At 61.9% G+C, this 14,618-nt stretch overlaps 1 protein-coding gene and 1 long non-coding RNA gene across 10 annotated transcripts in view; one reads left to right on the forward strand and one right to left on the reverse strand.

Moving 5' to 3' along the window:
• Positions 1-14,618, forward strand: part of EMID1 (EMI domain containing 1) — a 47,852-nt gene that overhangs the window by 3,546 nt on the left and 29,688 nt on the right. For all 6 annotated transcript variants that reach the window (XR_016227314.1, XM_070065774.2, XM_089323343.1 and 3 more), the window contains exons 2-5: positions 3,385-3,498; positions 3,893-3,996; positions 12,427-12,510; positions 13,122-13,183. Coding sequence is in view for 5 of the 6 variants with exons in the window: in XM_070065774.2 (XP_069921875.1) it covers positions 3,385-3,498; positions 3,893-3,996; positions 12,427-12,510; positions 13,122-13,183 (364 nt within the window). In the remaining variant the exon portion in view is untranslated. The remainder of the gene's footprint in view (positions 1-3,384; positions 3,499-3,892; positions 3,997-12,426; positions 12,511-13,121; positions 13,184-14,618) is intronic.
• LOC149119870 (uncharacterized) lies at positions 10,486-12,455 on the reverse strand. Of its 4 annotated transcripts, XR_016227318.1 has the most exons (3): positions 12,243-12,432; positions 10,835-11,117; positions 10,486-10,689 (listed from the first exon to the last, which is right to left on the reverse strand). It is a non-coding gene; the product is annotated as an uncharacterized LOC149119870 (long non-coding RNA). The 4 variants fall into 4 exon arrangements; XR_016227319.1 differs by having other exon boundaries at positions 10,486-11,117; positions 12,316-12,455; XR_016227317.1 differs by having other exon boundaries at positions 10,486-11,117; positions 12,247-12,432.

Here is a 14,618-nt window from a genome sequence, read left to right on the forward strand (position 1 = left end):
TTGCGGGGTGGTGGGGAGCCACGGCGGGCTGCGGGTTCCACTGGGTGATGGCGGCATTATGTCTTATTAATTTATGTTAAGATTTTATTTATTTATGTGAGAGGTAGAGCTATAGACAGAGAGAGGGAGAGACAGAGAGAGGTCTTCCATCTGCTGGTTCACTCCTTAAATGGCCACAATAGCCAGGGTTGGGCTAGGTCAAAGCCGGGAGCCAGGAGCTTCATCTGGGTCTCCCATGCAGGTGCAGGGGCCCAAGCACTTGGGCCATCTTCTACTGCTTTCCCAGGCCATAGCAGAGAGCTGGATCGGAAGAGGAGCAGCTGGGACAGGAACCGGCGGCTAATATAGGATGCCAGTGCCACAGGCAGAGGCTCAAACCACTAAGCCACAGCGCCTTCTGTGTTTTAGAAGTCTCCTGCTGTCCCGGGAGAGCAGACAGAGGGGCAGGAGGGCGATCGACCTTGGCCATGACCCTGGCTTACGCTGGAGGCAGCGGGGCTGGGTCCTCCAGGCAGGGGGATTAGGGGTGGTGGAGGGGGTGGGGGGGCTGACTGGAGCCCCCTGGCCCGAGTGTCCCCTCCTGTCTGCTTGCCAGCTGCCATGTGCATGTCTCCTCAGCCGGGAACTCAGAATCTCGCCCGCGAGCGGTAGGCGGGAGAACCGGACAGCGGCCAGGGCGCGGAGACTTTAATTAAGGAAGAAGAGGAGAAACTTGTTTTCTCTGGGCCCTGCTGGTGGAAGCTTGCAGGGTCGTGGAGAGTGGCAGGGCCGCCTCCCCTGGCCCGGGCCGCAGCGGGCACAGTGTGTGAGAGCACATGGCCCTGCGTGTACCTGCGTGAGCACGGGCTGGAAATGGTGGTGACGGGCCTGTGTGGGGGAGGGGTCTGTGTGTGCCCGCGGCCCTGCGTGTACCTGTGTGAGCACAGGCCGGAAATGGTGGTGACGGGCCTGTATGGGGGAGGGGTCTGTGTATGCCCGTGGCCCTGCGTGTGCCCACGTGGGCAGAGATCACAACCTCAGCCTGCCTGTGGCCCCGTGAGAGCATGTGTGTGTGTGTGCGTGTGTATGTGTGTGTGCGTGTGTGTGCTTGTACGCGCAGACACACTGGCAGGGAGGAGAGTCCCTCACAGCCCTGCTTTGGCCAGTCTGGGTCCCGTGAGTGTGTATCCGGGTGAACACATGGCATGCACATGCGTGTACCTGGACAGCCGTGTGTCTGCGGGCGTGGACTTGGGTGCCGGGAGAATGGTCATTTCCATGGCCGCGTGTCCTGCTCAGTTTGTCTGGGCTCTGCGCTTCTGTGGGTCTGCGCATGGGCACACGTGTGTGTGTGTGTGTGTGTGTGTTGTAGGTACACCATGTGTGCGCGTCTGTGTGTGATATGCACATGCATCCGCGTGCGTGGGAATTGCGTGTGTCTTTACGCATGCGTGCACCAGCATGGAGCGTTCCCTGCGTGTCCACGTGCCTGCAGCTCCGCTCTGCCCAAGGCCATCACTCCCCAGAGAACACCCCCAGGCTGCAGGGAGCCTCTGAGCCCTGGAGCTTGTTCAGCAGGGAGGAGCCCCAATTCCCATCCATTCCCCCTCCAAACAGACCCCCAGAGGCTCAGAGCCACAGCTCTGAGGTCCAGGAGACCCTCGGCAGAGGCACACACAGAGAGAGACGGGAGAAGAGAGTTGATTCTTCCACCCGTCGGTTCACTCCCCACACCAGACAGGGCTAGGCCAGGCCACAGCTGGGAGCCCGGGGCTCAGTTCGGGCCTCCCCCACTTGGGGACAGGGACCCAAGGACTTGAGCTGTCGCCTGCCGCATCAGCAGGAAGCTGGGGATAGAATGCAGACCCAAAACTCGCACCTGGGCACCCCGCTTAGGGTGTGGCCTGCCCGCGGCGCTGAGACCCGCCCCCTTTCTTATTTTACTGGAAGTGCAGTAACTGCATCTGTTGGCTTGTGCCTGCTTTCCGCCTGTTCGCCCCGTGTGGTCCTCAGATCAGCACACGGACACCTTGGGTCGTGTCGCAGCGCTTGTTTTCCGTGTCTGAGCAGCCCCGTAGCCGTTTGGGCTGTTCCCCGTTTTGTGCTGTTCCCGGTGGTGCTGCAGTACCCACCGTCCCCTCCGCCGTGGCCCAGGCCGCCCACAACTCAGCCGAGCTCCTGCTGCTCCGTGGGCGCGACGGCACGGTCCCCTCTCCCTGCCTGTGCCCCCGCGGGCCTTTGCCCAGGCTACCTCCTCTTCCTGGACTGATTCTGCTGCGACCCCAAAAGGGAAAGGACTCCCCCAGGGCCCCGTCCCGCTCTGAGCAGCTGCTGGGCGCTGGCCCCTCCGTGACAGCCGGGACATTCCAGGCGCTCAGTGGCCCACGGCCCTGCGCGGGGTCACGGGCCCTGTGTCTTTGCTGGGGCTGGGGGAGGAGGAGTGGTTTCAGGTGACCCTTCTCAACCCACCAGACATCCCCAGGTGGCCTCAAGCCCCAGGTCAGTAGGTTCCCAGGCCGGGGCCTTAGCAGAGCCACAGACCGTGGGGAGGAGATGGGAGGCGTCGGAGGCCAGGCTGGGCCGTCCACACTGCTGGGTTCAGAGCCACCTCCGTGCCACACGGCGCTTTGTCTGCATCTTCTGGGGCCTCAGTTTTCCCTGCAGAAAATGGGTGGAGGGAGGCGCCTCGCTGGCTCACCACTGGGGGATGGTGTGCATACCCTTAGCATACAGTAAGCACCCAAGACGTGCCGTGCAGTGTGTTAGTTGGCATTTGGAAAAGTCGGTCCTCCGTGCCTGGGACATTGCACGTCCCAGCTGTCACAGCGAGGGCGCACGGGGATGCGTGAGACCTGGCTTCTCTCAGAGGGCACGCAGGGACCCCCGGCTTGCTCCAGCCTGGCAGGTGTGAGGTGCCGTGGGATCCCAGGAGGGGACCCTCCGGGTCTGCCGAGATGGGGGCGAGAGTAGTCAAAGACAGAAGACGGGGGCAGCAGCCCAGCTGGCTTCCAAGTGGGGAAGTGGAGGGAGCGGGCTCCAGGCAGCAGGCTGGGTTCGAGAAAGGCCTGGCGGCGAGGGCTCCAGGCCAGGTGCGGGCTCGGGACATCCCGACCGCTGGGGAGCGGCGAAGCAAGGGCGAGGCATGGCCAGGTCAGGCTGGGAGGCAGGAGGCCATGGCGGCCCCCAGGGGTCTCGGGTAGAGAGCTGAGGTGCCCCGGCCCCTCGGCCCCTGCAGCTCATTCCCGATACCTCCCGAGAAGCACCGGTGTGCCACGGCATCCGCCCCCAGCCACGGACAGCTCAGAGACCCCCCACCACGCCCCAGGGACCTCCCGGAGTTCAGGGCTCCCTGGCTGGAGCACACGGAGCCGTCCTCCCAGCGTCCTGTCTTTGGGCCTGTTTCAGGAACTGGTGCTCATACGTGGTGACCCGCACCGTCTCGTGCCACGTGCAAAATGGCACCTACCTCCAGCGAGTGCTGCAGAGCTGCCCGTGGCCCATGAGCTGCCCGGGGAGCAGGTGAGTGAGGCCGGGGAGAAGAAGGCGCTGATGGCACTTGGGCGGGGACACCACGCGGGCAGCGGCATTGGCCCCCTGCCACTCGCAGCCCCTCTGGAGGAAACCTTGGAGGGCTTCCCGGGGGAGGAAGCCACCTTTCCCTCACTTCTGCACTCAGTGAGTAGTCACTGCTGGGGCCGGGTCAGTCCAACCTGCAGAGGCCTCGTGAGACCCAATTCCTGAGACCTGACTCCTGGCATGAAGCAGGAGACAGACTCCACAGGTGCCCAGGATCCCAGAGACCCTGGGTTAGCATCCCCCACCCACACACACACACACCCTGCCTAGGGCGTCCAGGGCATGGGATGGGATGTGGGAGACCCAGGCTGAGCGGGGCCACCTGGCACTCTTTCAGCTACAGGACCGTGGTGAGACCCACGTACAAGGTGATGTACAAGACGGTGACCGCCCGCGAGTGGAGGTGCTGCCCTGGACACTCGGGGCCCAGCTGCGAGGAAGGTAGGATGGCCCAGCTGGCCCGCGGAGGCCTGAGCCGGGGGCTGCCTGCCTGCCTCCCGCCGGGGCACAGCAGTGGTACACGTGTCCTAGTCTGTGGAAGCCACGTATACAGTGCACTCACACAGACACCTGCTACAGGGCTGCGTGTGTGACGTGGCTCGGACAAGGTCCCCCCCGGCTTCTCCAGGCCCCTGGGGGGACTTCACACTTGCAGCGTCACCTGACTTTTTTTAAGATTGATTTATTTGAAAGAATGGCAGAGGGAAAAGGGAGAGACAGACAGAGAGAGATCGAGAGAGAGGGAGATCAATCTTCCATCTACTGGCCCATTCCCCAAGTGCCTGCCCCAGCCAGGGCTGGACCAGGCTGCAGCCAGGAGCCAGGAGCTCCATCCTGGTCTCCCACGTGGGTGGCAGGGACCCAGGTACTTGAGCCGTCGCCCACTGTCTCCCAGGCGCATTAGCAGGAACGCTGATCAGAAGCGTGGAAGAGCTGAGACTCGAACCCGCGCCCATAAGGGATGCTGGCGTTGCAGGTGGCGGCTTGACCCACTGCACCATAGCACCAGCCGTGTTTTAGGTCACATCAACCCAGCTGTTTGCTCCCAGCTTAGGGAAAGCCCGCCGGGAGGTTGGGCAGTTTGTGGTTAGAGCGGAGAGCCGTGCCGGCCAGTCTGTGGCATTGGGGGAGGCTCAGGAAGGTGACGGCGAGTCAGGATCGGAGCCCTGTCTGCCTGGCTCCGCCCCAGGGCCTCAGCGGGCCCCTCTCACTCCACCAGCCTCCGGGGTGGATCAGGCTGAGCAGCCAGCAGCGGCACCTAGGAGGCATCCTGGACAGGGGCAGGCTCGCAGGCACTGAGGGGCCCCCAAGCACCCGGCCCAGAGGCACCTCCCAGGAGGGGACCTGCCAGGCCCCCAGGCAGCCCCAGAGCCTGAACCCCAGGAGGTTTCCAGAGCCCAGACGGTGGAACGCACGTGGGTGCTGTGGGTGCCAGCAGGAGCCGCCACTCCCCGGGAGATTCACACACCTCCCTCTCTGGGCCCCTTTCACAGATGGGACGACCTAGAGAGGTGGCGTGGAGGGCCCAGTGTCACACGGGGGCAGGCTGGGGCGCAGAGCTCCGTGGGAAGGAGGGGGAGGGGCAGCCGTGCGGCTGGATCAAGGCTGGGAGGCAGAACAGTGCCCTCCCCTCCCTGGTGGGAGAAAGGGGAGGGCGGAAGGGCCCCGGGGCAGATGGAGACCCAGCCAGGAGGGACACCTGCCAAGGAGGCCACAGAGCAGCCCGTGGCCAGGAGGGGCGGGGCCCTGGGGTGCGAGGGCTGCTCCCAGACAGAGGCCACTGTGTCCCTGGCTCCCCTCCTGAGGGCGTTTGGCGCAGTGGGTGAGAGTAGGGGGCAGGTGTAGGTGTGGGCAGCACCTGTGCTCTTGCAGCCAACCTCACATCCGGGAACCAGGCCCAGCGCTGGGGCTCTGCTCTTCGTGACGAAGGGGCGGTGCTGGGGCCAGGCCAGGGCCCCTGCAGGGCCTTCAGGTCAGGGGCTCTCCAGGGCTCCCTGCGCCAGGCCAGCTGTGTGGCCTCGGGCCGGGGACTCCTTGTGCATTGTGCAAGTCCTTGTGCAAGGGCACGGCTCACTCAGTGGGCGCCTCTCCCAGTGTGTGTGCGTGTATGCGCGCGTGCTCGTGCACGTGCACCTGCTGCAGCCTCCCCCTCCCCACGGAGCCTCAGTGTCCTCACCTGTGAGATGGGCAGGGTCCTGGGGTGCTTCCCTGGTGAAATGAGCGGTAAGGCCCGCAGGTGGCGTGGCAGCCCGAGGCGGGCACTCCGCGATGGCCGACGGGACGGGCTCAGAGCTGAGGCAAGGGGAGCGGGTGAGCTGGTGCCCAGGCCCGAATGTTCTAGAAAACGTCTCTGCTGGGGCCCGGGGTTGGCAGGGGGAGGTGCTGCGGGTCCCTCACGGGCTCTGCCCTTCCTCCCACGGTTGGGCTCTGGCCGGGCGTCCCCAGCTGCTTCCCCTGCTGGTCACTGCCCCGGCGGCCTTTCCAGCACTGTGGACTGACCCTGTGGCCACAGAGCTGCGTCATCGGGCCACAGAGCAGGCTGGGGCGACCCAGAGGGGGAGACGGGACACCCGCGGTGCCGACTTCAGCCCTGGTCCCCTTGTTCTCCATCTGGAAGTCCAGTGGGATCGAGATGCAGGCACCAGGCCTGGCACCTGCTAGGCGCTCCATAAGTGGCTTGCTCTCCTCTCTGCCACCTGGGCTGTGGGTTCTTAGTGAGGCTGGCAGGGCTCCCTGACACCGCCCCACCCCCCGCAGCCTCGATGTTCTCATCTGCAGCATGGGGGTGTTCACTCTGTGATGGTGAGCGGTGATGGTCTCAGTCAGTGTGCACAGCCACCCACGAGGAGGGGGCTGGTGTGGGAAAGCATAGGCTCAGAGAGGTGCGGGGACGAGCCTGGGGTCGCCCAGCACGCAGGAGCCAGGGGGAGACCTGTGTGACCAAGTGCAGGGCCTCGGAGCCGGCTGGGGCGGGGTGGCTGGAAGGCAGGGAGGGGGCCCAGGCGGGGCTCGCACCTGGCCACCTGCTCATCGGAAGCAGTGAGCAAGGGAGGATCGAGGCCAACAGGGGCAGGCAGAGGGAGCGCACGACGAGGGCGGGCAGAGCCCCAGGTCAGGGCGCGACCTCTGACACCTGTGTCGCTGCCTTGGCGGCATCCCTGGGGACAGATCTCTCACCTGTCAGCCACACTGTGCAGGTGATAGAAGTCAGGCTCAGAGAGGGTGTGGGTCTCACACCAGGCCACACAGCAAGTGAGGGATGGCGCTGTTTCTCCCCAGGGCTCTGATGTGAGGTGTGTGGGGTCCCACCTGCTGCAGATCTCCCACAGGAATAGTGACAAGAGCAAGCTGTCCTGTGTGCTGTGTCTGAGGCTCCTGGAGCCAGGCCGCTTCCGTGTGCAGCAGCCAGGTGGGGCGCGTTTAGGCTGGCCGGAGGGTCTCAGCCCAGCCTCTCCCACATAGAGAGTGGGACCAGAGTCTCCCGGCTTCCCCAGCCCCACGGGCCGGGGGATCAGGTCTCCTGTTGTCCTCGGCACACGTGGCCCTCCCTGTCCAGAGCCCTCCCGGCCCCCGGTGTTCATCCTGGGAGACCCGAGCAGGACCACGTGCCTCGGCTCACACAGCAAGACACCCCGAGATCGAGCGAGAGGGAGGCGCCAGCCCGCGCCCGGCCTGGGCCCCCGGCCTCGCCCCCCTCCTGGCCGGGTGCTACCCGCACACATCCCGCGCTGTAACCAGGGGCCACGCTGCTGTTTTCCTTGGCGGGTTGCGAGGCCCGAGGGTCGAACAGCGCTGGCGTCACCTGCCTCCACCACCCATGCACTCGCGGCACGCCCTCCTCCCTGGCCCACAGGGCACAGCCCGCCCCAGGCAGCCGTCCTCGCCTATCTGCAGTGCCTGGCACGGGCCTAGCACAGAGCGGGTGCCCAGGGAGCTCTGCCCGCCTGGAGGAGCGGCAGGCTGGACCCACACTGAGGCTTCCCGGAGGTCCTGGGGCGGGGGGGGCCGGAGCTCCTAGCCCCAGCTCTGACCCTGACCCTGCTCAGGCCACCGGCTGGCCGGCTCCAAATATTTACATTTGCAAAGCAGATTCCCACAGGAGACCTGCACTGGGGCATGGGTGACTGCAGCCCTGCGGCCTGCAGTCGGTCGCTGAGCCTTGCGGGCCTGGAGGGGTCGACTGTGCAGGAGGTAGCCCCCCGCCGCGACCCCCCCCCCCCCAGCCAGCCCCGGAAGAGAAGTAATGGCAGTGAGCCCAGACACGCCCCTCCCCCTCAGCACCCCCATCCCTGTTTAGAGCAGGCTCCAAATCCCAGCTGCCCCACCCCCAGTCCTGCTGTGTAGACAGAGCAGTCCTGCTGTGTAGACAGAGCCTCCCCTCTGCAGGCCTCAGAGTTGTCATCTGTGTCATGGGTGTCACGAGGGCCTGGCCAGAGGGAAGAGGAGTTGTTTTCTCTCTCTCTCTCTTGTTTTTTTTTTTTTTTTTTTTTTTTTGGCGGGGGGACAGGACTAGAAACTGCACATAGTATTGCATGGAGGTCGAGACAGGAGTGATGAGAGCTGGGGTGGGGGGGCTTTGGTGCCAGTAAGTGTTCTGGGCTGTCTGGGAAGGCTTCCTGGAGGAGGAGACATGTGAGCGGCAGCTGTGGGAACTGGGGGAGGGCTTAGGAGTGGGTTGTGAATGTGAGTGTGGGGGTGCGGGGAGCCCCCCCAGCTGCTCCGGGAATGAAGCTGGGGTTTGTGGTCCTGGGACCAGCTGGCAGCCCCCAGCCTTCAAGGGTGTCCTGGGTGGGTGGGGGTGGCGTGGGGAGGAGCCCTCTGGGAGGGGCCACCAGGCTGGCAAGGGGGCTCCCTGGGGTCTGCTTCAGCTTTCTCAGACTAGACTCCATCCCCCAAGTCCTGATGTCTTGCTTACTGACGACTTCTCTGCTAAAGGGCCTTTTTTTTTTTTTAAGATTTATTTTACTTATTTGAAAGGCCAAGTTATAGAGAGGAAGAGACAGAGAGGTCTTCCATCCGCTGGTTCACTCCCCAAATTGTTGCAGCAGCCACGACTGGGCCAGGAGCTTCTCCTAGCACTGGGGCCATCTTCCGCTACTTTCCCAGGCACATTAGCAGGGAGCTGGATCGGAACTGGCGCCCATACAGGATGCTGGCAGCTTAGCCCGCCGCGCCACAGCACTGGCTAAAGGGCCATCTTGTGACTCGGTGTGTCCTGTGGCACTTCCACCTCCTCATCAGGACGTTAGGGAGTTTCGAGATAACGTTTATGGATCCTGATTCCAGAACCAATGTTTTCTGGTCCTTTTGGACAGCTGCGTTATTTCTGGACCTATCTTTTGTTTTTTATTGAAAAACATTACTTTAAGCCCTGAGGTCTGCACTGCTGGTCAGGCTAGGTCTCATGGGCTTCTCAAGTTCTCTGTAGCTCCTGGTAAAGACATTGAAGAATTTCTAACTACAAGATCACTGATTAATAACTCGGGGCCAGCCTAGTGGGAGGTTGGAACAGTTACACTCATGTAAAAGACAATGTGTGTCTGCTGTCCACATTATTTTGGATTTTTTTAAAAATGTGTATTTATGTTCATCTACCTGAAAGACAGAGATTGATCAATCTACCATCTGCTGGTTCACTCCCAAAATGGCTACAATAGCCGGGGCTGGGCCAGGTCAATGCCAGGAGCTTCTTCCGGGTCTCCCACATGGGTGCAGGGGCCCAAGGACCTGGGCCATCTTCTACTGCTTTCCCAGGCCATAGCAGAGAGCTGGATCGGAAGAGGAGCAGCCGAGACTCGAACCGGGGCCCATACGGATGCCGGCACTGCAGGTGGTGGCTTTACCTGGCTTTACCTGCCATGCCACAGCACTAGCCCCACAGGTTCACTTTTTTTTTTTTTAATCTTTTTTTTTTTTGACAGGCAGAGTGGACAGTGAGAGAGAGAGACAGAGAGAAAGGTCTTCCTTTGCTGTTGGTTCACCCTCCAATGGCCGCCGCGGCCGGCACGCTGCGGCCAGCGCACTGCGATGATCCGATGGCAGGAGCCAGGTGCTTCTCCTGGTCTCCCATGGGGTGCAGGGCCCAAGCACCTGGGCCATCCTCCACTGCACTCCCTGGCCACAGCAGAGAGCTGGCCTGGAAGAGGGGCAACCGGGACAGAATCCGGCACCCTGACCGGGACTAGAACCCGGTGTGCCGGCGCCGCTAGGTGGAGGATTAGCCTAGTGAGCCATGGCGCCGGCCTAACAGATTCACTTTTAATTGTTAATATTAAAATTTTTCCTAAACATGTATTTATTTATTTGAAAGAGTTACACAGAGGGAGACAAACAGAGGTCTTCCATCTGCTGGTTCACTCCCCAAATGGCTGCAATGGCCAGGAGCCAGGAACTTCTGGGCCTCCCACTTGGGTGGCAGGGACCCAAGCAGTTGGGCTGTCTTCTGATCAGAAGTGGAGCAGCCAGGACTCGAACTAGCTGCTGGATCCAGGCATCGCAGGCGGCAGCTTTACCTGTTTTGCTACAGCACCAGCTCCTAAAATTCTCCTTTAAAAAAAAAAAAAAAAAAAAAAGAGGCCGGCGCCGCGGCTCACTAGGCTAATCCTCCACCTAGTGGCGCTGGCACACCGGGTTCTAGTCCCGGTCAGGGCGCCGGATTCTGTCCCGGTTGCCCCTCTTCCAGGCCAGCCCTCTGCTGTGGCCCGGGAGTGCAGTGGAGGATGGCCCAGGTGCTTGGGCCCTGCACCCGCATGGGAGACCAGGAGAAGCACCTGGCTCCTGCCTTCGGATCAGCGCAGTGCGCCAGCCGTGGCAGCCATTGGAGGGTGAACCAACAGCAAAGGAAGACCTTTCTGTCTGTCTCTCTCTCTCACTATCCACTCTGCCTGTCAAAAAAAGAAAAACAGAGATAGTCTTATTTTAATTTAATGTTTATTTTTCATGTACTTGAAAAGAGGAGTGACAAGGAGAGCTCTTGCATCCACTGGTTCATTCCCCACGTGCCCACAATAGCCAGGGCTGGGCCAGGCCGAAGCCAGGAGGCAGGAGCTGCATCCGGGTCTCATGTGGGTGACAGAGACGCAAGTACGTGAGCCGTTGCCTGCTGTCTCCCCGGGTGCACGAGCAGGAGCTAACCTGGAAGCGGAGGAGCCGGTGGGGGCTTGACTGCTGGCATCCTAAGCAAAGCTTAAGCTGCTGCCCCGTGACACCTGCCCCCGTGGGATTTTGCCTTTTATTTCATTTGCTTGCTTGAAATGTGTTTTCTTCCCATGACCCCTACCTTCCTCCACCCAAGTTCTGAGGCCCTTGAGGTCTTAGAGGGTGCCGGACACCTTTTCAGGCTGGGGGCCTGACAGACAAGGTCCCTGTGCAGGGCGGGGTGGGGGGTGAGGTGGTGCAGGGGAGACTGGGGAGCCAGTGCAGCCAGTCCCGTGGCGGAGGGCACAGAGCGCCGTGGAAAATGATCGCAGGGTGGCGGGGTGGGCGGGAAGAGGCTCGCGCTTCACCACAGGGAGAACCCGACTGTAGAGCGGGTGCCATGGCTGCTGCTTTGGGTCAGCTTCCTGCGGAGAGAAACAACGTTTGCCTGGCAGCAGGCAGGACTGACAATGGTTTTGGGGGTTTGGGGTGGACGGTGGGGAGCTTTCTTCCCAGGGGCCGCACACCTGCTGGTTACTGCGCCTTCCTGCTGGGCCCTTCCCCACCCCCAGCCCCAGGAAAAGGAGAGGCCAGGTCCTGGAGTCAGGTGGGCCTGGGTTCACAGCCAGACCTGAGAAGCGGGGTTGCATCCCAGTCACTCGTCCGTTTAGCCAAATGGGGGATGGAGGAGAATTAGAGCTGAGTTGCTCTAAAGCGGAGGTGACACCAGCACCCAAGGAGTACCGAGCGAAGCACCTGCCATGCTAGGTTGGAGCTGGGCTGTGTCAGGGACTCAGCAAGGGGCGTGGTTTGCAGGAGCAACACAGGCCCAGAGCCCCCAGTCCCGAGTGCACCCTCTTCCATCCCGGGGCCACACAGACCTCCTGGCCCCCAGGGAGCGCGTGCGAGGGGTGCAGGCCCGGCCTGAGCGAAGGCCCCGTGGTGGGACCGGAGCAGGGCCTGGCAGCCTCCCGGCTGGGGGCTGGCCAGAGGGCCCCGTCTGGTTTGAGTTCTCGGCGCCTCTTGCTCCCTGCATCAACCCACAGCCTGGCCCCGAGCTGCCAGGCCCGTGCCTTATTTGGGTCCTGTCTCCCCCCTCCTAAAGAAGACACTTCATGGCCTTAAAAGGCAGGCCCGGGGGGCCAAGGGGGGCAGGAGCCCCTCCAGCTGTGTGGAAAACCAGGCCCCCAAAGCTGGAGCAGCCCAGGCTTGTGCGGGGGCGGGGGCTCCTGGAAGCAGCAGCCGGCTTCCCTCTGGTCTTCATTTAAAACCAGAACTGGAGCCACTTGGCTCTCTTCTTACCAAGTAGGGCAGGGACGGCGATGGCCAGGGCCGCCATTTATTAAGTACCTACTGTTTACCCAGCCCTTTGCACACGTCACCATCATCTGGCCCCGCACAAGCCTGGGAAACGTGGGGGCTTTAGAATCCCCTTGTAGAGATTGAGAGAAAAGGCAGGGCAGGACGTGGAGGTGCTTTCAGGTCTAGGCTCCCCCCTCCCCGACCCCAGCCTCATCCACAGCCCCCTTCCCACTGCCCTGTGCTCTCACCAACCCCATCAGGCGGTCAGCTTGTTCCAGTTCAGCCCCCTTCATGCTGTGTGACCCAGGTAAATTGCCGCACCTCTCTGGGGCTTGGTCTCCCTCCGATCAGAGGGGAGGAGGAATCCCCCTTGGGGCTCTGGAGAGGCAGGGAGGGCTCAGGGCTGCCAGGCTCTCACCCCGGCGTCCTCAGTTGCAGGCTCCTCTGGCGTCGTGGAGCCTGGGTGGGCAGGCAACACCATGCGACGGATGGCGCTCCGGCCCTCGGCCTTCGCAGGTGGGTCCTGGGGGCCCGCAGGGCAGCGTGGGAACTGTCCCAGCAATGGAGGGCCAAGGACAGCACCCCAGCCAAGCTCGCTCCGCCCCTCCAAGGGGAGTCGGATCTGGGCCAGGCCCCCGCTAAGACTGATGACCCCTAGGTCCACGCTCCCCACGCCCACCGCTCCTTCTATTTGAGCCTCGTGTCTCTGGACGTCTGCAGTGGGTGAGGCTTGGTGCCAGGTGCTTCTCATCACAGCCCCTTCAAACCTTTCAGCTGCCCGTGTCCCATGGGGCCTGACCGTCTGCCCCTCCCCACCCCCATCTTAAAGAGGTGGAAACCAGGGTCATAGTGGAGGGGGCAGCACCTGGCGCTTGTTAGGCACCCCCCCACCCCACCCCACCCCCGCTTGCTGTGAGCTCAGGAGCCAGCCAGGGTGAGGCTCTCCCGGGTTCTGACAGCCGCAGCTGCTGTAGGCGTCACTCAGGTATCTCGCCCACTCCAGGCTCCCTCCTGGCTTGGAGACCTCAGATGTCTGTCCCCTCCATCCCTCTCCCCCAGGGGCGGAAGGGCACTGAGGGGGAACCCGGGACCCCTGAAGCCAGCCCCAGTCTCCCGACTCCCTCCAGGTTGTCTCAACTGCAGCCAAGTGTCGGAGTTGACGGAGCGGCTGAAGTTGCTAGAAGCCAAGGTGAGTGACAGAGCCCCACCCCCACCCCGTCTCCCCTGCCCTCAGCCCTGGGCCCTTCCCTGCACCCCGACGCCCGCCCCGTCAGCCATCCCACCACGCAGCAGTGAGCTACTACCGTTACTGTCCTCGCGACTGCAGCTGGCTCCCCTCCCGTGTCCCCACCGCCAGCACCCGGGACCCTGCTCCCAGCCAAACAGCCGGGCCTGCCCTGTCTCCTGGAAGCCCAGGAAGCTGCCTCCCATCTGCCCCTGACCCGACCCCTTCTCAGCCAGATAAGCAGAGCCACCCCCAGGGCTCAGGGCTGGGTTCCCCCGCTTGCCTGTCACCTTCTTCCTTTATCTGCCCCCCACCCCCCATAATCCTGGCTTCCCAAGTTCACAGCAAAATTCCCATGGCACAGTGCCGATGTCAAGGGCACTTCAAACAGTTAGTGGCAAATGAAATCAGGAGACGTTTATTTGGGTACAAGAAACTTCTAAAAGCCATGTATGGTATTTTTCATGACTGTGTAGACTCCTCATGTGCATAGATTTCAGAAATTCTTGGCACCACGAGAAACATGTGTAATTCCATTTTCAATGATAACTTTTTGAAGTGCCCCCTTGTATTGCAAAATAAAGTTTTCAGAAATGAGGGGCAGGCACTATGGCACCCTGGGTCGAGCTGCCACGTGGGATGTCCGCATGGATTCAGTTGCCGGCTACTCTGCTTCCGTTCCAGCTCCCCGGGCAGGCAGCAGAGGACGGCCCAGGTGCCTGGGCCACTGCCACCTATGTGGGAGACCCGGCGTGGAGTTCCCGACTCCTGGCTTCAGCCTGGCCCGGCTCTGGATTTGGGGAGTGAATCAACAGATGAAAGATTCTCATTCTCTCTCTCTCTCTCTCTCTCTCTCTCTCTCTCTGTCACTCTGCCTTTCAACTGAAGAAGTAGATAATAAATAACCTTTTTTTTTTAAATAAAAGGTTTCAAAAATTAACAAGTAAAGCATTAAAGAAGGATCGTAAATGTAGAAATACGGAAAACCCTTTGTTTTCTGATTTGCAGAAATCACTCATGCCCCCTAGAGAGTTTATTCCTTTTTTCCCAGATTTTAATTTTTTTAATACTTATTTTTATGCATCTGAAAGGCAGAGAGAGAGAGAAAGAGAAACGCGAGAACTCCCATCTGCTGGTCCACTCCCCAGATACCCACACATGTCAGCGCTGGGCCAGGCTGAAGCCAGGAGCCAGAACTCCATCTGGGCCTCCCATGTGGGCGGCAGGGACCCAAGGCCTTGAGCCATCACCTGTGGTCTCCCAGGCGCGTTAGCAGGAAGCTGGACAGGGAAGTGGAGCAGGGCGGACATGGAGCTCGGGCGCCCTGAGCGCTGCGCCCGGTGCCTGCCCTGATTCTCTAAGCCTGCAGGGACGACATGCCCTGGCCTGCAGATCCTCC

Source organism: Oryctolagus cuniculus, chromosome 21, assembly GCF_051225735.1.
Source record: "Oryctolagus cuniculus isolate XC-2025 breed Fujian yellow rabbit chromosome 21, ASM5122573v1, whole genome shotgun sequence".
Lineage (NCBI taxonomy): Eukaryota > Metazoa > Chordata > Mammalia > Lagomorpha > Leporidae > Oryctolagus > Oryctolagus cuniculus.